At 40.4% G+C, this 23,613-nt stretch overlaps 2 protein-coding genes across 4 annotated transcripts in view; one reads left to right on the top strand and one right to left on the bottom strand.

Moving 5' to 3' along the window:
- Positions 1-18,009, top strand: part of coro2ba (coronin, actin binding protein, 2Ba) — a 48,714-nt gene extending 30,705 nt beyond the window's left edge. For both annotated transcript variants that reach the window (XM_085405830.1, XM_085405840.1), the window contains exons 2-12: positions 2,027-2,227; positions 7,418-7,534; positions 10,511-10,660; positions 10,784-10,948; positions 11,112-11,228; positions 11,329-11,433; positions 11,737-11,833; positions 12,195-12,307; positions 12,707-12,797; positions 15,086-15,225; positions 15,838-18,009. In XM_085405830.1, the coding sequence (XP_085261956.1) occupies positions 2,027-2,227; positions 7,418-7,534; positions 10,511-10,660; positions 10,784-10,948; positions 11,112-11,228; positions 11,329-11,433; positions 11,737-11,833; positions 12,195-12,307; positions 12,707-12,797; positions 15,086-15,225; positions 15,838-15,972 (1,431 nt within the window). In that variant the 3' untranslated portion in view covers positions 15,973-18,009. The remainder of the gene's footprint in view (positions 1-2,026; positions 2,228-7,417; positions 7,535-10,510; positions 10,661-10,783; positions 10,949-11,111; positions 11,229-11,328; positions 11,434-11,736; positions 11,834-12,194; positions 12,308-12,706; positions 12,798-15,085; positions 15,226-15,837) is intronic.
- Positions 17,829-23,125, bottom strand: anp32a (acidic (leucine-rich) nuclear phosphoprotein 32 family, member A). Of its 2 annotated transcripts, none has more exons than XM_085405862.1 (7): positions 22,955-23,125; positions 20,896-21,045; positions 20,688-20,810; positions 20,386-20,584; positions 20,186-20,301; positions 19,966-20,020; positions 17,829-19,119 (listed from the first exon to the last, which is right to left on the bottom strand). In XM_085405862.1, the coding sequence occupies exons 1-7, from the start codon at positions 23,006-23,008 to the stop codon at positions 19,055-19,057; spliced, it is 762 nt and encodes a 253-aa protein (XP_085261988.1). In that variant the 5' UTR covers positions 23,009-23,125; the 3' UTR covers positions 17,829-19,054. The 2 variants fall into 2 exon arrangements, with proteins under 2 accessions (XP_085261988.1, XP_085261979.1); XM_085405853.1 differs by having other exon boundaries at positions 17,829-19,122; positions 22,955-23,124.
- Between the last annotated feature and the right edge of the window lie 488 nt (positions 23,126-23,613).

The raw sequence follows: 23,613 nt of genomic DNA, 5'->3' as shown, positions 1-23,613 counted from the left end.
CACCAAAATAAGACATTTTTTCCATTTTCTATTTACATTTGTCTTCTCTTTTTATATAGACTGTATATAAACAATGTCATCATCCTGATTAACTAGCTTGTAAGCTGTCCTTTTTGAAGCCTCTCCATCTATCATTATGGTCAATAGTCAAAGGAGCTTGCAAAGAAAAGCGTCTGGACTTCTTTAAGTTGCTTGAAGACGTTTCACCTCTCATCCGAGAAGCTTCTTCAGTTCTAAGGTCAAATGGTGGAGAGTCCCAGATATAACCCTAGTGGGAGTAACCCCCCACAGAGGGACAAAAGGACCCCCTGATGATCCTCTAATCGCCTGAGCCAAGGTGTGAAACTGGGTGTGGGTCCCAATCAGCCAGAGTTTCGGTGTGTTCATTGTGAAACCTGGCCCCACCTTATCATGCAAATTCCTGCAGTCAGATGGCCCAGGATGTGAGTGGGCGTTAAGGCATCTGGGAAGGGATCTCAAAACTGGATTATAGATGGCAGAGAGTTGGTGTCGTAAACCACCGCCTCTGTTCAAAGATGGTCGCTCACAGTGGACATAGATGGCTTCTTTCACTCCTCTTTCAAACCATCTGTGCTCTCTGTCCAAAATGTGAACGTTGGCATCCTCGAAAGAGTGTCCTTTATCCTTAAGATGCAGATGGACTGCTGAGTCTTGTCCTGTGGAGGTGGCTCTTCTGTGTTGTGCCATGCGCTTGTGAAGTGGCTGTTTGGTCTCTCCAATGTAGAGGTCTGAGCATTCCTCGCTGCACTGTACAGCATACACCACATTGTTAAGTTTGTGTTTTGGCGTTTTGTCTTTCGGGTGAACCAGTTTCTGTCTGAGCGTGTTGCTGGGTCTGAAATACACTGGGATGTCATGCTTGGAGAAAACTCTCCTGAGTTTTTCTGATACACCGGCTACATAGGGGATGACAATGTTGTTGCGTCTGTCCTTCTTATCCTCCCTCGCTGGTGTCTGGTCTTCTTTTCTGTGCCTCTTTGCTGACTTTAAGAACGCCCATTTAGGATAGCCGCACGTTTTGAGTGCTTCCTTTACATGTGTGTGTTCCTTCTTTTTTCCTTCAGGCTTAGAGGGAACATGTTCTGCCCGGTGGTGTAGGGTCCTAATTACTCCAAGTTTGTGTTCCAAAGGGTGATGGGAGTCAAAGAGGAGGTACTGGTCCGTGTGTGTGGGCTTCCGGTAAACTTCGATGTTGAGTTTGCCGTTCTCTTCAATGTGCACGGCGCAGTCCAGGAAAGGCAAACAGTTGTCCTTTGTGTCTTCCCTGTTGAACTTGATGTTTTTATCCACAGCGTTAATGTGCGCAGTGAAGGATTCCACTTCTTGTGTCTTGATTTTGACCCAGGTGTCGTCCACATATCTGTACCAGTGGCTGGGTACTCTTCCTTTGAAAGAGCCAAGAGCCTTCCTTTCCACTTCCTCCATGTAAAGGTTGGCTACAATAGGTGACACGGGGGAGCCCATGGCACAGCCATGTTTTTGTCTGTAGAAGCCTTCGTTGTACTTGAAATATGTAGTGGTGAGGCAGAGGTCTAACAGTGTGCAGATCTGATCGGGTGTGAAGTTGGTCCTGTCCTCCAAGGAGCTGTCTTCTTGTAGTCGTTTTCTGACAGTCTCCACTGCCTCCGTGGTGGGTCAATACCATCTTTTTATTTTTTTTAGCTAGAAGTGATCATATTCTACAACAAGGGTAAATGCTAGGTTTTCAACTAATGCTAGCCAACTTCGTCAGAGAACTGCAGCCATAAACAAACACAGATGCATCCCAATTATTAATTTACAAACCAGTACTAGTATTTCACGCAACAAAACTCCAGTGTAGACATCAGACAATCGTTTAGTATAATTAGTCGCAAAACACATCATGTTATTTATCAGATTACTGCCTTCACTAGAACTAGTTTCCTGAAATGTTAGGCTTTTTCTCCCCTGTTTTATATCATTGCGTTTTATAACATCTTTGATTTTTCAGATTGTTTATCTGTGACACATCTCTCTTTTTCAGATGTCATGGCGTCCGACGTACCGAAGCTCCAAGTTTCGAAATGTCTATGGAAAAGTAGCCAACCGGGAGCACTGCTTCGACGGTATCCCCATCACCAAGAATGTCCATGACAACCACTTCTGTGCCGTCAACTCCAAGTTCCTGGCAGTCGTCACAGAGAGTGCCGGCGGAGGCTCTTTCATTGTTATACCTGTATCCCAGGTAACACTGAATTAGCTCTTTGCTCCTATATCCTTCAGAATAAGAAAAATGAGTAAATTTTACAAAGTCAAACACAAATAATAGCGTGAGTAACTCATAATTAAAGAGAAATTCTTGCAGGATAAATCTGCATTCGTATGCATTTTTTCCTCTTGCTCTGTAAAATTTCTGTTACTTTAATCTTCTTTGACTGCACAGTGAAATCGGCAAGTTGTAGAGCTCTTTCCACACAAATGAAGCACAGTTTAACTGCCACTGCAAAGCCAGAATCTAAGGCCAGCATTGTAACTGGGTTGTGCTGCCAGTAGCACAATATAAAGGCATAGTGATATTGCTTATAAACACTGCAAAAGGTTTCTGTTTGCTGGAAAGTTCAAAATTCCTTTTCTTATTATGGGAAAGGGGATTGTGCCTGTTCTCAATGATATTTCATTTCACACTTAGCAAACAGACCGTGCATCACTGCTTTTTGTAGGATATACAGGATGCAACACTAGTCCTGATTTGAGTAGCAACGGTAAATAGCAGCAGTAAGAAAGTGAAAAAGTTAGCTAAGAACATGTGTTCATGTAAATTTTACTGAAAGTTGTTCCCACATATTATGTGTGTTGGTTATTTTGGGTTTGATAAAAAGTTTCTGATGATCATTTTGGGGTCTTCAGTCACATCCCAATTGTTTCCAGCTTTATATCAATTGATAGTGTGTTTGTGTGAGTTCAGTGTAACTTTTCAATAAGGAGATGTTTTAGTTTGAATGTCATTCCCATTTTTAGATGGCTTTGTGGGCCTTACAGAGTGCTTTGCCTCTTTAAGAGAGACCATGCCAAGGTGCTTGCAAAGCTCTTGGCTGCCAAGCAGGGTCAAGTCTGGTTGTTATCAGGCAGTAGAAGCATTCAGTAAGCTGAACAGTTTTGCTGTCCGAAGCAGAGAGACTTCAGCTAGATTTTACGTCACATCATCGTGAGCTAACGTGTTCAGTCATGGAAAAAGACCGCCTGTGTGTGCATGTGGGCGTTTGCTGTTTAGCTTATTAGATACTTGGTGTGAGTCTCTCAGATGATGTCATGCTTTTTATGCATACTCACCCGTCACAGCACTGGCCAGAGGTAATTATGCTTTCTGAGCTGCCGGTTTTGTGAAGGTCACATCTCAGGGGCAACTCTGTTTAATAATGCACTGATAATGTTTTATACAAAATAGGTCGAAGGTTGATTTTTCTGGTGATTATTCAGTGCCTTAACACAGGTAGAGAAGGGGTGATTGTGATCAAGTTTCGCACAAATCTTGGGTCAGTGGTGTAGTTTATTTATTTGAAACATTGTTTTAATGACTGTCAAGGCTCCAACTTTGTTTCCTATTAGAATCTTCTTTTCTGGTCATAAATAAAGCATAAATGTACGTAACACCTGTCATTAAATGTATTTAAGTAGATCTATTATATGAGCCTGGTTATGTGTGAATGTAAAGTGCAGCTGAACTGGTAGACAGAGCCACAGAGTGGTATTTCTAAATAAATCAAGTCCATTGATCGTCAGGTTTGGAAAGTCCAAAGCTGATGATGGCGTTATCACAGAAAACTGAAGCAATCCCTGTTGCCAGGATGCATAACTTTATATACAGATGTATCGAGTACATAATGTGCACATACACTTAATAAGGCGTTTCATGACTTTTGTCCAGTAAAGTTCTGCAGATCTGCTGTTATATAAATAGATAAACTCAAAAATATGGGTTATATACACCATATATATACATAATATGTTTGTATACACTTTTTGTTTTAGGTACACTGTGAAATGTTACATTTAATGGAATCTTTGGTAATCAGTTTACACCAAGCACATTTTCCATAATGTTTAATTATTTGAACAAATAAACCTTTGACTGTATATAATTCAGCTGCTTTTTACTCCAAATAATTGCTTCATTTTTATGAGTGCAGAGAATCATTTTTCAAGTGATTGGTTTTGTCTGTTAATAAAAGTATTTTATTTCCAATAAATTTAATTAGGACAAGATGTTATCATTTTGTTTATCCATGCTGCTTCAGGTAGATTCATTAGAGTCTTTAAAACTGGTGAAGCTGTAGATAACAGTCAGGGGTGTCTTAGAAGTCTGTGCAGCACTGTTTATTTAGGCTTTTCAAGGAAGGATTCAGTGAAACAATAACACAAAAATAAAATGAAAAGACAGAAAGAAAAAAGGTTGCTTCCACACATGGAAAGAGAGAGTCTGACAGATTTCAGTGACTAAAAGAAAGAGCTGAATGTTTTTCAGTCCAGCCAGTCAGTCCAAGAGGAAGTCTCGTGAGTCAGAAAATTCACACACAGTGAGCATCAAAATGAAATGATTATGGCAGCAGTTTTATAGAAACTGTATTTTGTGACAGGAAAGAAATGTTTTTAATTATTAACCTGGGGGAAAATTGCAATAATCTAAATCTTTTGAATCTGAATCTCCAGTAACTATTAAAATCAAACAACCCAAAACTTGTATTTCCCCACTGTACTTTTGCTGCTGTGTGTAAAAACCCAGCCAACAGCTAGAACTTAATAGATTTCTTCCTACAATGAAAGTACTGGACTTGAGCGTTTGCTCAGGTTTCCGCTGAGTGGATAAATTCACAAGTGGCATTTATCATATTCAGCAACAGCACAGCTTCTGTGTGATGGAGGCTGCTGTTTAATGCAGGAAGGCAGACATGAAGTTTATTTTGTGTTTTCAATCTTATTTTACAGGCTTCACCTAAAATAAGGCAGCATATATAAGATGGCACGTGCTGTTGTTTGTATGAAAGGGGCCATTACATGGTTACCACAGGAAAAATAAACTTTTTATTTATTTTTTACTTCTTTACAAAAGGCACCCACGCTATTTCAAAATGAAGCTCTGGCTCCTCTGTTAGATAAACAGACCAATCTGTAGGGGTTTGGCTAATGGTGAGGTATGAGCATGGCAGACATATTATGATGACAGCTGGCGAGACAGCCATATGTTTGCCCCTCAGACAGAGTCGCTAGAAAGTGGATGGACTACTGCTGGCACCACCTGGCACACAGCCTGGCTCTGAAAATGACACACAAGGTCACAAACACCTCTTCATCACCTCAGACAAAGAGGCAATTGCAGTGGGTGTGGTGCGTTGTGAATCAACATACTATTATTCCTATTACTACTGCTTTACTCTGTATGATGCAGCGTGTGGAGGATTTTAATTGGTTGGAATTCATTTCTCTGATAAAGTCATTGAGCTAATATTTTACCAGCAGATATATGCGTAATAGTGATGCATAGATAGATAGGTGTGGTATCTATCTAAGTTAAGCGTGACTCAGCGGGTTCACTTCAGCTGGCTGAGGTGTCGTAAGGCACATGGGAGATGCGCCACAGAGTATACATAAAAATATCAGGTTTATAGAACAGTGTCACCATGGCTGAGTTCGTCCTGTTCTGTTACTGAAACATAATTCCTCGTTCTCATCGGGGGAACCATATTACATTTTGGAAACATGACTCTGTTCGATGTCAGCTGTTAGTATTGCTGCAGTGACAGAGCAGCAGTGGTAAGTTGCATTAGTAAAGATTTATTGGGAATAACAGTTCGATAAATGTCTGCAGCAACCGCAGCGTGGTGCCGCTGGCGTATTGGAGATGCTGGTACCTGGCCAGCACATCTGCTCTTCTCAGAAAGTGCTCATATGTGCCACAGCCTCGGGAAATGACTAAAGACCATCAGGCCTAACGCTTTCCTGTCCGATAAAGTCTAGCGGGTGGTTGCAGCTAACGAGGCTATTTTATGTTATATTAAATTTCATGCGTGGTAGAAAGATAAAAATTGAGGGTGAAATCCAAGCTGTGAAAAGTCTGTTTTATTCATTTTATGTCCTATTATAAATGTAATTCCTTATAATACCCCTTAGAGCCTCTGAACCCTCTCATTCCCAACGGATGTTATGTTCTGTGCAGGTAATTAGTTCCACCCAAATAAGGAGTCCCTCAGATCCTGTTTCATTAATGATGAAAGTTCCCTAATAATAATGTGTCATCAGAACTTATATTGGCACAGCTTGTCATTGTTCTTTGGGGGGTTTTTTTTCAAGGGGAGATTTTATTACCCCAGTGCTCTACATTAATTATGAACTCCTGATGTGCCTGAGTTAGCTGTGTTTATTAAATCGAGTTGCCTTGCTTAGTCATTTCTTCTCTCATGCTGACTGATTGGATGTTCAGCTTCACGGTGGCTGTGTTCTGCCGGAGACTGATTTTGGCTCTTGTTCTTTGATTTGTTTGCAAAGCCCTCACTGTATTGGCAGTGTGTTACCTTGAAACTTACCTTTATTTCCCGGGTTGACTTCCTGCTTTGCTCTTTTTGAGCTGGTTGACTACAGCTAACCAAATTTGGCATTCACACAGACAAAGAATTCTTTAAATCTAAGCTTCACTGTGAATCTTAAAAAATTTTTTTCAATATTTTATCTCCTGTTGTAACAAAATTACATTTATTGTTTTCATTTTGGTGGGAAAGATTTGCAAGGAAATAGCTTGAAATTTCAATTTAATGCATTCTCAAAGATATTTATTATGAAAATTTTGCTAAAGCTTGGCAATGCCTCCAAAATAAGTCTTAAGGGTTCAGCAAGGACCGTGCATGCAGACGCACATGGGATTTCACAGATGCATGACCCAGTGCTCTTAAGCAAATCTCTAAGGAAATCAGAAAAGAGGTCAGTGGATTGAGTGGACATCAAACATTCATGACATCATGACCGATATGAAGAGCTTCCTGTCATCTGCTGTTATGAGCCAGTGCCCCTCTGTGGACTCTGTAGGTTATTGCAGTAATAATAATAATGTGCCTCGGTTGTCCCTGTACAATAACCGGGTTTGCTTTGCTTTGTTCAGAAGTGATAGAGACATCTCACTGATGTGAGTCTTTCATGTTCACATCAAAAGGAGCAAAGATGAGTTCTGCTCAGTAACATTCTCTAAAAATTTATGCTATTCTTTAATATTGTCTTTAATATTGTCTTTAAAATGTCTTTTGTTTCGACTAAAGTTTTGTGCAATTTGTGATGATTCTGATTCTTTCCAGTAATATTCCTTTATAGTGATGCAATTGCAAACAATACCTCTTCATTTATGCATTGACATACTGTATGCGTTTCATCTGCATGTTGTACGTGCTTTCAGTCTGGCCGCCTGGATTCTCATCACCCGAAAGTGTGCGGCCACAATGGCAACGTGCTGGATATCAAGTGGAACCCTTTCTGTGAAAACATCATAGCGTCCTGCTCAGAGGACACTTCAGTAAGTGATCCACTTTATTCTTTTTAACTCCCATTTTTATGAGTTGATGACTTTTAAGATTCTAAAAAAATTCTCTTGTATGTGCTTAAATGCTGAGGTTGACAGCCACTAGTCCAGAAGGTGAATGGGTCGTCAGTTTAATATGGTCAGAGGCAGAGGTGTGGACTCGAGTCACATGACTTGGACTCGAGTCAGACTCGAGTCACATTAATTTTATGACTTTAGACTTGACTTGAAAAAATGTTCTAAGACTTGTGACTTGACTTGGACTTTTACACCAATGACTTGGGACTTGAATTGGACTTGAACCGGTTTACTTGAAAAGACTTGATATTTTACCCCAAATATAAAATTTAACATGCATATTATATAGAGATTGAAAATGTGACGTCATTCACGGGTAGAACCGCAAAGGATTCTGGGAACTCGTGGCAAGAGGTACTAGCGCACGCAGGCTTTCAATTGAAATCAGTCACACAGCGATAAAAAGAAACACAAAAATGTCAAGAAGCTGTTGTATTATTAACTACAATAGCCGGTCGCATGACAGCCACGGGAAGCCGACGGGTAAAGAAATCGGTTGTTATCGGATTACGTCGTTGAAGAGAAATTGTTCGAGCCATGTTTCCGAAGTAACAAAGAGGCGACTGGATTGCAGCCATTCAAAGATCAAATATAACGTCCCAGAACACTCCAGCTCACAGGTTAGTCTGCTCCAAGCATTTACACAAAGGTCAGTCTGCTGTTGTAGTTAATGCGTCATTTTCATAACATAATTGGTGATATAGGTTACAAGCAAGTCTGGCGCTGAACAGAAATGGTCGCGCTATGCTCCTTTATTTATTGTGCATAAATAGTAAATTATCCTGACACAATATTGCGTTTCGCTTCTGTTATTATGGTACATTGACAAAAACATATACTTTTATTCACAGGATAAAACAGGTTTTTTGTATCACTAATTGTCCAGTGCGATTACAGCATACAATATTATTGTCACTGCTACATTTCTGTAAGGCGTACCAGAAATTATTTCCACTACTAATTAATTACCGTTAAGCTCAAAGGTCCTATTAATAAACGGTTAACGAATGTGTATTTATGACGACGATTTGTGAGACTGGTAAACTTATGATACGTACGATGGTCTTTACTTTCTACACGGTGCATTTCAAGGTCCTGTACCCATCCGTCGGTAAACTGTACCTGGGCTTGTTGCAGTGACCGGAAGTTACTAAACTTCACGAGTGTATGCACTCACAAGAACCGTATAATTATAAATATGCATATAAATATGCTACGATGAGATAGCTGACTTCATCTAACTAGCAAATGTTGTCCAGGCTACGTTGGTGATGCAGTTTTTTTAATGTATATGATATTTTTGTCATGCGATTTTAAAGCCGGTGTTGTGCCAAAAAGTGATTTTCTGCCAAAAAGTGATTTCCAGTGTTTCTGTGTATTTTTTATGTGTAATATTTACGTATGTTCGTAAATAGACTTCGGTGAACAGGGGATACAAAGGGGTTACATAAAGAATTAAAAAATTATCTGTTTTTTAAGTATCTTTACAACTTGTACTTACATTATAACCAATCCGGTCCTTTATCCCCACTTAAAATATTTTTACAGAACTATTGTAATATTTGCTGCCATTTCTGCTGTCCTGTTGGGCAACTTACTCTTACAAAATACATTTTTAATGTTAATGAGATTTTTTTTACTGCATAAATAAAGGTTATATAAAAGTCGCTGCCAAAAACTGATTGCGGCTTGTATCTTGCTACACGAATGTTGTTTGTGGCTCAAGATGACTTTATGTCATCCATAAGGGATGCATTTGACATATGTTTAACATATTATAGCCCAACAAGTTACTTATAGCACTTTAAATATGAGCAATCGCTTTTTGGCAAATACCGGAAATCAGTTTTTGGCAGACAATCACTTTTTGGCACAACACCGGTCCTACAACCGCATCCAAGAATAACATGCAGCTTATCTCAGAACTGTCGGTGAAAATTATTCTTGGAGCTAGGTTTAATTGAGCTGCATTTTAAAGAGGTGCAATTTCACAATTTGTGTATATTTTCTAAGTTCACTATTTTGTCATGTGTTGAGAAAAACACAGATTTAAAAATTACATGGTCTAATATTTACATTTAGCATAACTGCAACATACTTTTTTCTTTTTTTCTTTTTTTTTTTAAAGACTCGAAAGGACTTGAAATTCAAAATTTCAGACTTGTGACTTGACTCGGACTTTTACACCAGTGACTTGAGACTCGACTCTGACTTGCCTGACATTACTTGAGACTTGACTTGAGGATAAAGACTTGAGACTTACTTGAGACTTGCAAAACAATGACTTGGTCCCACCTCTGGTCAGAGGTTACTGATTCATACGGTTTGTACTGGACACGCGCTTCTGATCCGATCCTACGGTGTGCTGTTGTTGCTGCTGTGAGGTTTGAAAACGACAAATAGGCAAACATCAGTTAGCTTTTCAGCAGCTTGCTATATTAATGACATTAGGCACAAAATAAAATAGCAATCACTGTTACCCTACAGGCTGTTTTTTCGTGATACATGTACCTGTTACATTACTCTAGTGAATACTGCACAGCATTGGTAGCACTGTGCTCTGTGTAGTACTTTCACATGTTCAAAGATAATCTGATCTGGTCTGACACAGAGCCTCTATCCATAGCAGTAATCCTGTCTAATCCTAATGCAACGGGCTACATTGATAGCTTGTGCTATTTCTGATCAGACGATTTCTAGCTGTGTCCTCCTGATTGTGGTTTAGAGTTCATACTAATGTGTTGTGAAAGCACGCAGTAGTCCTGATAATTTGCTAACAAAAACAGAATAATAAAAATGTCACTTGTTATCATGTTTTGTGAGAATGAGCAAACCTGTAGGTATATTTGTGTATCCAGTAACAACCTCGGTGTGCGTTGGTAAATGTTGCAGGTGCGAGTATGGGAGATCCCAGAGGGCGGCCTGAGGCGCAACATGATGGAAGCAGTGCTGGAGTTGTACGGTCACAGCAGACGGGTGGGTCTGATCGAGTGGCACCCCACCAGCAGCGGCATCCTCTTCAGTGCAGGCTACGACTACAAGGTACAAAAACAACACAGCCACACCCCCAACAACCACAGTTATATCTCTATTTATGATCACTTTAATTGAAGTACAGCAGCCCTCTAACAGCTCCACCAAAACAATTTTTCCCGACTGAGTTAGATCCTCATCTGGAACCTGGAGATAGGCGAGCCGGTGAAAATGATCGACTGCCACACTGACGTCATCCTCAGCATGTCTTTCAATACAGACGGCAGTCTGCTGGCCACCAGCTGCAAAGACAAGAAGCTGCGTGTCATTGAGCCACGCTCCGGGAGAGTCCTTCAGGTGAGGCGGACCTGGCTGATGACGATAAACTGACATGTTTTAGTGGTTTCTGAAAAACGCTCTGCTTTCTACTGTCACAAGAATATTCTGTTAACATATTAGAGTGTTAACTTCCTTGCAAGTGTATGTTGCCTCACTCTCTCTATGTGTGCTGCTCCATCAGCAAGCCAGCTGCAAGAACCACCGCGTAAACAGAGTTGTGTTCTTGGGCAATATGAAGCGGCTGCTCACCACAGGGTTTTCTCGCTGGAACACTCGGCAGATCGCTCTCTGGGATCAGGTCAGACAACACTTCTCCATACATGCATACAGTGCCACAGCAGGTAGATCAAGTGTGCATGTGTATTAAAAACAATGTTTGTATACATTGTTATTCCTAGGAGGATTTGTCCATGCCGATGGTGGAGGAGGACATAGACGGGCTCTCAGGACTGTTGTTTCCCTTCTATGATGCTGACACACACATGTTGTATCTGGCAGGCAAGGTCAGCCCCGATGTCCCTACAGTTGTACAAAAGTAGTCTAAAAACTGAACTGTGTTTACCATTCATTTATTGCATATCTAATACATTTTGGATGACTGTGATTGGAATTGATGATTTATTTTTAAGGGGGGTGTGTGTGTGTGTGTGTGTGTGTGTGTGTGTGTTCGTGTTCGTTCAATTTAACTTGAGTAATAAAGGGAAGTCAAAGTCTGAGAAGCATTGCTTGGAAATCTGAGCACAGCAGCAAAAAAGATGTAGCTTCAATTGCTCAGAGGTAATGACCATGTTCTGTTGCTCTGGCAGGGGGACGGCAACATCCGTTACTTTGAAATCACCACAGAGAAGCCGTACATCCAGTACCTAATGGAGTTCCGATCCCCTGCCCCACAGAAAGGACTAGGTAAGCCAGTTGCTGAACAGCAGTATCTGATCTGTCCTGCCAGAGGAGAAAGAGAAATGCTAACCCAGTCATTAACTGTCTTTAGAAACGGAGAGGTGGAATGAATCACTGTGAAAATGAGCTCAGCCCTCAACACTCCTCTAAAAACGGTGTTGCGTAGCTGAAAGGATCGTATTTACTGAAGAAAATAAAAATGAGGTGTCCGAATTGGAAATTTGCTCAAAAAAGCTTAAAGAGCTTCACTAACTTGTCACGCTGCAGCAGGTTGTTTTTGTATCTTGTTGATGAGACAAACAATGAATTCTAGGAAAGGGATGTTGGCAAAACAGCCGTCACCACATGCCTCTTTTCCTGTCTGCAGGTGTGATGCCAAAGCACGGGATGGATGTGGCAGCTTGCGAGGTGTACCGCTTCTACAAACTGGTCACCCTCAAGGGTTTGATTGAGCCCATTTCCATGATTGTGCCAAGAAGGGTGAGTGGGAATGAAATTAGACTCCATTCTGTTATTATCAGTCTCATCTTCAGCAGATGATAACCAGCATTTATTAAGTCAAAAAAGCTGTTAGATTTTAGCCAACACCTCTTGGGAACACTGGACTTATAATACCTTGGTTTGTGATGAATACAAAATCAGAGCAAGAAGAAACAAGAACAGGAATAATTAATCTAATACCATTTATTTGACCTAAGACGTGTGTTTAAAAGCAGACTGGTGAATGAGCATCTCAAAGTCAAAAGGTGGAAAATTATCAAAACCGTATGTAATTCTTTGAGATAAAAACTCTTTACCAAAGACATCCGAACGTTGAGATAATCAGCAGTGCTGAGCAAATGGTTGCTGAGACATCTGAAAATGTTTGTTTGTTTACAGTCAGACACGTACCAGGAGGACATCTACCCCATGACGGCAGGAACAGAACCGGCCCTGTCAGCCAGCGAGTGGCTGAGCGGAATTGATAGAGGTAAGCAACCCGTCAGAGACGCACTTGTCTGGCTTGTTAAGCAGCATTTTAATAGGGGAGCGGCATCTTATTCATTTGCTGCAACTGATTTCCATGATGACTTGCATGCAAGGTTGCCTCTAACAAGTAAACAAAGCTAATGTAGATTAATTTACAGCAAACTTCAGTCACTGAGTGTTTTTGTTTTGCTGAATCATGCACTGACAACATGTAGCTTGTGTTATCACCAGCATGGTTAAAAAAAAATCCCCACAGTTGATTTATTTTAATTGATGCAATCCAGTCCAGTTCATTAACATTCAACTTTACTATATTGTGAGCACTACTTCACAGCAATAGTCATCTCAAGCTTCTACAGTAAGAGTATTAGAGAGAAAATCCTCAATAACCCTCTAACTAACAACAGCAGGGAGGTAGAACTCCATTTTAGCAGGAAGAAACTTTAGCTGGTCTCAGCTATCAGCTGGGGTGGGGGAAATGAAAGGAGAGAAATGTGGAAAGATGGTAAACAAAAACAAGATAAAGCACAAACTACAGGACAGAGATGACAAAGTGAATGTTGTTCTTAACAGTGGCATAAAAATGCATTGGGAGTAAGAGAGAAGGGAGTGATGGAGAAGTGATCAGTGCTTCATGGGCAGTCCCCAAAGAACCCGGGCCTATAGCAGCATGGCTAATGGACTGGGTCATCTGATCTGATAACAGTAAAGAGAGTGTCTGCCCTGAACCCAAGCTGGCTCGACAGGAGAGTAGTCAGATAGATGAAGGTGCTACCCCCCATTTTAACTGTGACAACATCTAAGCTCTTCATGTTCATGTTTCATGGAGCTTTAAAATAAGAACTCAAACCAAGTGAACACTAATGCAGTTCACTTCAATTTACGTTTTTTTCATATACTGCCAAATCACCTCAAGGTGCTTTATACTCTAAAGCAGCGCACGCACACACACACACACACACACACACACACTCACTCACTCACTCACTCACTCACTCACTCACTCACTCACTCACTCACTCACTCACTCACTCACTCACTCACTCACTCACTCACTCACTCACTCTCAAGCATGAGCAAGTAGGAAGGAAAGTGGGAAGGAAAAACTCCCTTTTAACAGGAAGAAGCCTCCTGCAGAACCAGGCTCAGGGAGGGGCGGGGCCATCTGCCGCAACCAGTTAGAGGTGAGAGGAGGAATACAGGACAAAAGACAAAAGTGAAGGCTCTGCTTCTCATTTTACTTTTAAATATCCTTGGAAGCACAAGCAAGCCGGCAGTCTGGGGGTAAAGTGCACTATTGGGGTGGTATGCTACTGAGAGGTATTAAAGATAAGATGCGGTCTGATTATTCAAGTGAAGAGAAATGAAATTCAGGATGTTAAAAGTATGTTTTGAAAGTCCCGTTCTTTCCTTCTCACATTGTGTTTGCTCTCAGTGGGTTAGGGTTAAATATGTGCATTTGCAAAAATTACCATCCGATTCACAAAACCCACACACCTGCCAATTTTGTTCTTACAACCACGCGTATTTCACTGAATCGGAATCAATGTAAATAGACAGGTTTTTTTTTTTTTTTCTCACGAGTGTGATTTTAATATGCTCGGCAATTAAAACTATAGTATGGTCACTATTTTGTAAAGGAAATTTTTTTAAATAAGAGATGCTTTCCAGTCAGTATTTTGTATTATTGACATTTACATTTAGTTTTTTAGTTTTGTGAAGATTTTTTGGTTCATGGGCTTTTTGGAAGATCAAATAATGACCTACAGGAGTTTTTATTATAACTAATATTGTTTAGTTTATACTATTTAAATTGTATTTGAAGAAAGTTGTCTTCATTATTTGTGTGTAGACATGGGCTGAGATAGTACTATATATATATATATATATATATATATATATATATATATATATATATATATATATATATATATATATATATATATATATATATATATATATATATATATATATATATATATATATAATTTTTTTTTTTTTTTTTTTTTTTAAGAGAACAAATGAACCCAATGCTGATACTGAAATACTGATGAAGTCTGGATAACAAAAGCTTAGTAACTTTGGAAATTGCTTTAGGCACTGAATCCATATCCTAATCATGTTGTAGAATAACTAAACACTTGAATATGTGGATGTCCTGAAGAGCTGAAGACGTGCATGGATAAACGGTAGATTCTCTGGTGTTGATCTGTGGACGGCCGAAGCCTCTTGCTGCTTTGTGTTGGTTTTCACAGGGAAAAGTTCATTTTCTCCCTGCTTTTCAAACAGACCCAGTTTTGATGTCCCTGAAGGATGGTTACCACCGGCCAAACCAGGTGGTGTTCAAGGTCCCGGTGAAGGAAAAGAAGAGTGTGGTAGTGAATGGGATCGACCTGCTGGAGAACGTACCACCCAGGACAGAGAACGAGGTGTGTGAAGGATGACAAGTATAATATAAAATAATTGCAGCCTTTAATGGAGTGTAATAACGCTGTAACTGAACCGCAACTTGTTTTTGTTGTACAACTGATTCACTTAAAGTGGATCTCTATACATTTCTTTCCTTTTCTTCTGTATAATAGTTCAAAGTCATCTTTATTACATTATGCATGCATTAACCAAAAAAAAAGTGAAACGTGCTATTTTAGCGCTCGCCCTTTGAGTCAGCTTTCTTCTGATTGGCTGCCCTTTGTGAGACTGAAAAGCCTTTGGTGACCATTTTTTGGATATCCACTGTCATACAGTTTGAATAGTAAAAAAAATAAAATAAAAAATCAGAAACTAAGCTTTTAGAGCAGTCTGACCTTTTGGCTCATGGGGTCCATGTAGTAGCTGTTCCACAGCTTTCGATCATAAGAGTAGAGCATAATGTACTGGTGCAAATGATTTCAGAAAAAAGCTGAGAATGAACCCAGCCTTACACAACTTGCCATTAAAACCAAATGTTTCGTCCTTCATCCTGCCAATGTCCTCTTTTCCTTGTTTTGAGAGCTGCCGTTGCGCTCATGTTCTTCCACGCGTTTCCCACCTTTTCCACCCAGCTCCTGCGGATGTTCTTCCGGCAGCAGGATGAGCTGCGGCGGCTGAAGGAGGAACTGACCACCAAGGACGTCCGAATACGCCAGCTGGAACTCGAGCTCAACAACCTGAAGAACGTTAGCCCCAACAACGCCTGACCTCTTAGACTCCTGGACTGGCAAAGCCTCGCTTCCTTTGCCCCCCCCCCACTTCTGACCTCCAACAACCTTCTGAGCCCTTCGCCCTGCTTTTTTGATATATTTCATTATATCATAACTTCATTCTTCCTGCTGTTCCACGTAGTGCACACAATAACATGGTAACCATTGGATAATGTTAACTGATCCAAATACTGCAATATTGTAGTAGTGACAAATACAAGTAATGAGGCATGACAGATCAGGGATTGCTACTTAAGCATTAAATCGCTGATATAGAATGCAGAGAATTTTGGTATTTTCAGTTTTTATAAATGTAAATGATTGATCTAGCAGTGTTATTCCACGCCGCCTAGGTATTCGTCTCACTTTGCCTACCCTCTTGTCCATGTGGCAATGCCTTGATCACCATGCAAAAAAAAAAAAAAAAGTCCTGTACTGACCAAACCACCTCCGAATTGTAATTTTTATGTTGAGGTTAAAACTGGAGAAGACTATTATTGCTCCTATTTTTCTTCCCCAAGGCCTTAGACCCTGCTGCAGACCCAGTTTGCAGCGAGCTGCAACATTATCTCAAAATGGCAGACGAGGAGAGCTTTGCAGACATGGACCATGTTTTTCCCACCGGGCTGCTTATCCCATTACCTACAAACAGTGGCTAGAGATTTACTTTGTCACACTGACACTTAGCTACTCCAGACAGTCTTTCCCCAAGGACAGCACATAGCTCACTTTGTTCAGGTATCTCTTTATTTAAACAATGGGGACGCAGCTGAGGAGACATGGATCCGAGGGAAGCTTTGCTGGCTGTTACTGGTTTTTAGGGCTAATTTTGATGGGGTAATGTATATTTGCTTTTTATTTATTATTTGTCACATCTTACCTTTTTAGCTAATAACATGTATATTTCTTAATCCCTTTGTTTTTGTATGACACACTGCGCAAGTAATGATTGTGATGCTTGATAGATTTTGCTGAATGTTTCCGGTGGAAATGGTGCAAGACTTGTGTGAAACAGCACCTTAAAAAGGTATTTCCTATTAGCTCTTTGTCTCCAACAACGTAACTTCAGATAAGTTATGAAGCTATATAATTTCCTACTTTTAAAAGTGCAAACTGGAATAATAACCAACCATTTGACATTTAAACCAAGTATATTACTATTACTGAGAAATGTTTGTCTGTAGCCGTGTAATTTTTGCTTTCAAGACGTCAGGTGATGTGCCTCTCCTCCACCCGTACCGACAACACATACAGGAGAAATTTGCGCTGCCTCATTCAGCTTTACATTTGAGAGCATTCGAATTTAATTGGCACTATTTTAAGAGCCGAGCTGGAGAAATTCCACTGCATGCATGACAAGGATGGAAATGGTAAGTTAACAGCGAGTTACGGACTAAAGGTCACAAGTCTTTCCTCATAACATCATCGCAGGCACATAAAGGGCCAAAGCTTCATAGCTTTAGCTAGAGAAGATGAGCCCTTAACAATGAACAATGGTAAATATCTGTGTTAAATAAAAGGCTACAGTGAAAGTAGACAGATCGATGAGCTGCAGTGACAGACAGGAGACAGGTCGAGTAACTGTTTAGTCATGACATTTTTGACCAAACAGTTACTGCTGCAGACTCACAGTAAACCCCAACTTAGATTTGCTTAGTGTGGTAGCAGTGTACTGTAGATGTATACATACGAGTTCAGTATTGTGGGGAAAAAAAAGGCATTCTGTAAATTCTTTTCTTGATTTTCCATGTAGAGGATCAAAAATGACAACTGTCATCACTCCCTGGAATTCTGTATACACTTTTTTTTTTAATATATTAAACTGTGTACAAGGACCACAAACGTCAAACACATATATAAAAGGGATTTATTGAAGTGAATGGAAGGGGAAAAGAAAGAAATCAGCTGATGACAGTGGATTTAACATGTAGTGAAAAAAAATCACTGAGGTAGGCCAATTTGACCATTGCGTATACTGGAGGAAAACAAAGTCCAAACAGCTGACCGTTTTCCAGAGTTTACATTTTGCAACAATAAATTTTCGATGCACATACGTTGTGGCTGTAACCTCCATTTAAATCAAGCACTCCTCTACACCACCAGCACAAAATTCAAACATTGCCATCTGTGTGTGTGTCACAGAAAAGAACATGGGGGGGGGGAAGCAAAGAAAGCAATGAGCTCTGATGTTTTGTCCTTATGGAAAGATGATGCATACAAAGTTATGTTCAAATTCAAGAAATTTCACACTGCGTATTCTTAGATAAAGCAGCATACATATTTAATATCTTATTACAATTCATAGTTTCACCTCAGTTGTCTGTTCAATGTCTGCCGTCATCAAAGAGAATACAAAAAAATAGATTTGGTCATTATTTACAAGAACACGTAATTTCCGAACTATCAAAGCTGAGGGTTTAAGAGGAGGAGGAGCAGCTTTGACAAGGGCAGACATTTTTTTGCTAGGATTTAAAAATATGTCCCGTGAGGGTCACACTGCGCATGTTCAGACAGAAGTTTCACACCAGGACAGCAGAGAGTATTGGCATACTGGTGACACTACAAACACATAACTTACATTAAAAAGAAAAAAAAAAAAGAAATACAATTAAAAAAATAATAACAATAAGTTTAAGACGAGGAGAGGACAGCCATACATGAATCCAGTAGTTGACTTTAAAATGTATTAGACATGCACTCTTTTTATTTTATTTTTTTTTCCTCCCCTCTTTTTGGGGCGGTCTTAAAATACATCAGAAATTGGTCTTACACAAACAGTGAGGAAACAAAAACGTCTCTCAAAAAGGTTTATATTTGCTATTATTTGATATTACAAAACTGGTGTCCACAAAGCAGTTAAAAGTGGACAGTAAAGACTGGAACACGGGGGTGTCAAAGGTACACAAATGTAACCTTTTCTTTCCCTTCAGGAAAACCCGTCTACCTAACTGGCCAATAACAAAAGAAACCCACTCCTACTGCAATATGAAACTGAGGGGAAAAAATACATGGGGGCTGTTGGGAAGTGACTGGGAGATACAAGTTAAAAACAGTTCACAACTTAGCTTAAAGAAGACTCTCAATCGTCATCATCTTCCTCCCCTTCTTCATCCAGGTCCCTTTTTCTCTTCTGACCTCGCTCTTCTTCTGAGAAATAAGTAAGAAATAAAAGTCACATTTATAAGACAAATACAGCATTACAGATGAAGAAAGCTCCACGTGACCAAAACACATTATCCTTGTCCTCGTTTCACACTTGTCTCCCTGTTTTGTTTGTATCACGCACACATAAGCTCCCTCTGAGGCTCAATATGAAGCCAGCACACAGGGGTGAAAACTGCAAATCATTTGAATGCCCACTAGAGGCTAACTCCCAAAGGATTCACTCCCTATATTTATTTTATTTAACCTTTATTTCTACATTTACAAGAGAGACCCGTTTCCGACAGTATAATGAAATTACAATTAAAGAAAGTAATAATAAAATAGCTTTTGGGGGACAGCTCCATATTTATTTGTACATTACTTTCCATTAACTATAAAATACCTCTGTTTGTGCACAGATAACAATACACTCTGAAATGCACCTTGCTAACAAAGCGTGCTAGCCATAGTGGCAAGGTTTAAGCATTTTTAGCATTAACTTAGCATTCTACAGTCCCAAGCACAGTCATTTCTGGCTCTCCAAAAGACAAGCTTGCAAAAACCATAATACTGAAGATCAAGGCTTCAAAACATGAGTTTACGACCTACAAGGTGCTGTCACTGTGCCTACTCCCATCCTTTATATACCGTCTATGGTTTATACATGGTGTATATATAGTGGACACAGAAACTGTAGCATCTCTCCATGTTAACGCCATGTGTAAAATATCCAAAGGGCATATTTAAATTTGCTAATTCATAAAGGTTAAGAAAAACAAAAGCAGTCCACTATAAAGAATAGCATCAAGCGTGTGCACTTATTATGTATTTGGAGAAGTTGCTCACCTTCGTCATCTTCATCGTCAACCTCTCTGTCATTCAAATCATCCTCCTCTTCCTCCTTTGTTAAAAGACAAGGCAAAGTTAGTGAGATGATTCACTTCCGGGTCTCGCGGAGTTGAAGCCAGAGGACGAGAGGCGGGATTCACCATGGCAACCAGTCTACTAACAAGAGCATTTTTACATAACTATTAGAAAAAGCATATCTCATTTATTCTCATCTCACCTCTCCACTGAGGTCTTCCTCTTCTTCTTCTTCATTCTCCTCTTCTTCATCCTCTCCTTCCTCCTCCTCCTCATCTCCCGGTGCTGCATCTTCATCATACTCCTCATCATCTACATCTGGGTGAAAGTGGTCAGTTAATATAAACGCCAGCATTAGCGTCGCAAAGACATACATGAGACCCGACATAGTCTTGGACATACCATCTTCATCTTCCTCATCATCATCCAAGCCCTCTGCATAGACCTCAGCATCAGAATCGGGTGCTTCTTTGTCATCTTTGTCATACCCATCCAGGTACGTGAGCTGGGGTAATAGCTTGAACACGTTGTCTCTGTATTCGTTCAGGTTTGTCACTTCACAGTTAAACAGATCTAGGCTTTTCAGGGTCCCCAGTTCTTTCTATCAGAACAAAAAACAAACAAAAACAATCCAGTTTGATAAACAACAACGAGCTGTTTTGCATGTTGTGCTTTTCCCCCCCCCTCATATTTCTGGGACTCACCAGTGGTTCTATTGTGCTGAGGTCTTTAATCTTGTTGCCACTGAGGTTTAGATGTGTGAGATTGGGGCACTTCTCCGCCAGAACTTCCAACCCTCCTGAGATCCTGTTATCGCTGAGTTCAAGCTGTTGGTCAATTAAATAATCAAAACCTTGCAAAACTTTACAGTCTGAAGCTACAGAGATTTGTCACGTGATGAAAAGCACCCACCTTTTTGAGTTTATTTAGCTTCGGCAAGTGGGCAACTGTCGTCAGACCAACATTGATTGTGCTTAGAAACTCCAGCTCCTCAAACTCGTCTGTTAGACCCTCGATCTTGCCTTCATTTGAGCGACAGTTGTCTAGCACTAGTTCTTTGACCTGAAGCGTAATCAAAAAATTAAAATGGTTAGAATTTGTCAAACTGCAAACATCATATTTGTTAATCCCAATCAACACATTACATTGTTGCTTTGTTACAGCAGTCAGCAATGACAGGAAAAAATGCTAACAAAAAGCAAGCACATACCAAACAACAATCCATACATTTCTGTAAATTCAAGACACATTTTATTTTCATTACTACATTCGTCTTTGACACTTTAGTTAAATTGTATCAACAATATTTGGAATCAGCTCTTAATTGTAAAAATATATATATACACATATAAACATTTAAATTGATTTACTTTTACCATTTTTTAAGAAAATAAATAAATAAATCTGAAGAAAATAAACAAACGTCCTCCTACAGATAAACCAGCTCAACACTGGGCGGATGCCACACTTCAGTGTAGCAGCAGCAACAGCGTTAATTTTGGCCCTGCGCACTGATATTTAAATAGTGTGATATGCGGTCACAGGTGGGCTGTTATCGGATATTTCACCTCGGCCTTGAACGTGACTCAGCCAATCAGCAGTGAGGACCAGAACTATAAAAAAAAAAAAAAAAACCAAAAAAAAAAACCCCCACTGTCCATCAGCGGTCATTGTACCACTGTAAATATCGCGATGCGTTGACTCTTTCCATTACGTAAATATGACATTTATCTCGCTTTTTTGACACATTAGTAAGAAAGCGATAAAGTACGGCTGCCGTGTTTAAAGCGCAATAAGAGACGTGCGCGTGAGCTATGAGCGACGCAGATGCACATTAGTCAAAACAAGCCGGAGCCAAACAGACCTACGAGTCGTGCACAGGGTCATTTGTGAGTAGGAGGGGCCGCTAAAGCCGATTAGATAGCTGCCAGGCAAACGTTTTCATTGTTGCTCGCGCTAAACACTTCCCGATTGGACTGATGGTGTGTATAGACCTCTATTAACACGAAGGTATGATGACTGGTTCGTCGTTTGTGTCGAATGAACGGGATTTCGGTGTATTTCGAATAGCCTTTGTTTCTCGGTAAAATGGCGGCTTGTCCTAGTTCTGGAAAACTAGAGCAACAGCGCGGCTCGACGATTTCCCCCCCTGTTTTCACCGGGGGAGCTGGGACGCCTAAGCTTCGAGAAATCCCGATGAAAACGAGTGAATAGCCACACGACAGTTGATAATGAGTCGGGCGTAGCTCGTTTTTGATCTCTGCGTGGGGTTTTTTCGCGCAGCTTGGTGGCCGCTAACGGTCCACGGTAACGGCACTTTTATTTCGGCCATCTGTGCGCACAGTGACTCCGGATGGAGGTTTGCAGGCTCCCCCAGCGTAAAAAGCTGCTCCCTGCAGACATAAACGACTTGAACCGGACGGTTTGTGCAACTATAGCAGCGGTCTGCAGTTGTAAGGCGATAATTCGAGGCTGTGATCTTTATGCATCACTGATAATGTTCACGACTTTGAGTGCTCGCATCCTCAACGCGCCAAGTGCACGGCTTAAACTGTTTTTTTTTTTTTTAGGTGAACGTATTTCCCAGTCCAAGCATGCACATTGAGCCTCAGACAATGACTAAAAACAAGAATCCCGACAACGCGGGGTTCGTGGATCAAAAGTTACAAATATGGCTTCTCACACTGCTTGCCTTGTTTATACCGCTGGCATTAAAAAAGAAGCTGTGGTGCATTCTCAAACTGCACATTAAAACGTGAAGCTGGAGCCGCACTAAAAAGTTCAAGCAGCGGACCCGCGGAGCACCTGCCCGCTGTAAACACGACGGCAAAAGCAACAATGTGACCCGACGTCCCCCATCATCTTTTTAACTTGGAAGAAACTTTGTATCCCCACGCCAAGGCATCACGCGAAATATTCTCCATTAGCCGAGAGTGAAGCATTATTACAGCGAGCCGCGAGGCCAACTTACGTCTGACGGAGTGCGGTTCCGCAACTCTAGGTGAATTCTTTTCTTCATGTCCATCCTCGAAAGGCTCACCCCGTGATACGATACACACTTTTAATAATTACTGCAAATGCAACTACCACCTCCAGAGCAGGCTGCTGCTGTTCATTCAAACTTGATCCGCTCGGTGGGCGGGAGCACGTTTCAGGATTGTCGTCACCGCCGACCAATGGCACGCGCCAAATAAAGAGGGAACGGATTTACAGACGCGCGGGCCAATGAAGGCGCCCTTATCAAACTGGGTGGGGTTTTGTTGTCTAAGTTTGGTTGTTTGTTAACTTAAGTTTACATGGAAATAGTAATACTGTAATGTTTTTCACTGAATACATGCAGTCGATGCACAACCACCACCCTTAAACCTCCACCTACATCGAAGCCCAGCCCCATACGTTTTGAGGTTTTTTGAAGCTTAATTAATTTTACATTTAATTTATTGTTAAATTTAACTGACATATTAATTGTACAGCTTTTTAATTTTTATCATTTAAAAATGCACACTGTTCCATCCTGCCTCTGTACAAAACAAAAAATATAAATTATTTTAAAAAGTATAGAATAATGACACACTAAAAAATATTTTTTTTCCTCCATAAAACGTCTAACAACTATAAAACAACAACAGC

Source organism: Rhamphochromis longiceps, linkage group LG1 (assembly GCF_057381845.1).
Source record: "Rhamphochromis longiceps isolate RC_006_pf linkage group LG1, R_longiceps_female_GT1.1, whole genome shotgun sequence".
NCBI classification, from domain to species: Eukaryota; Metazoa; Chordata; class Actinopteri; order Cichliformes; family Cichlidae; genus Rhamphochromis; species Rhamphochromis longiceps.
The sequence above is the reverse complement of the archived record's forward strand: the minus strand, read 5'-3'. Positions and strand labels throughout refer to the sequence as shown.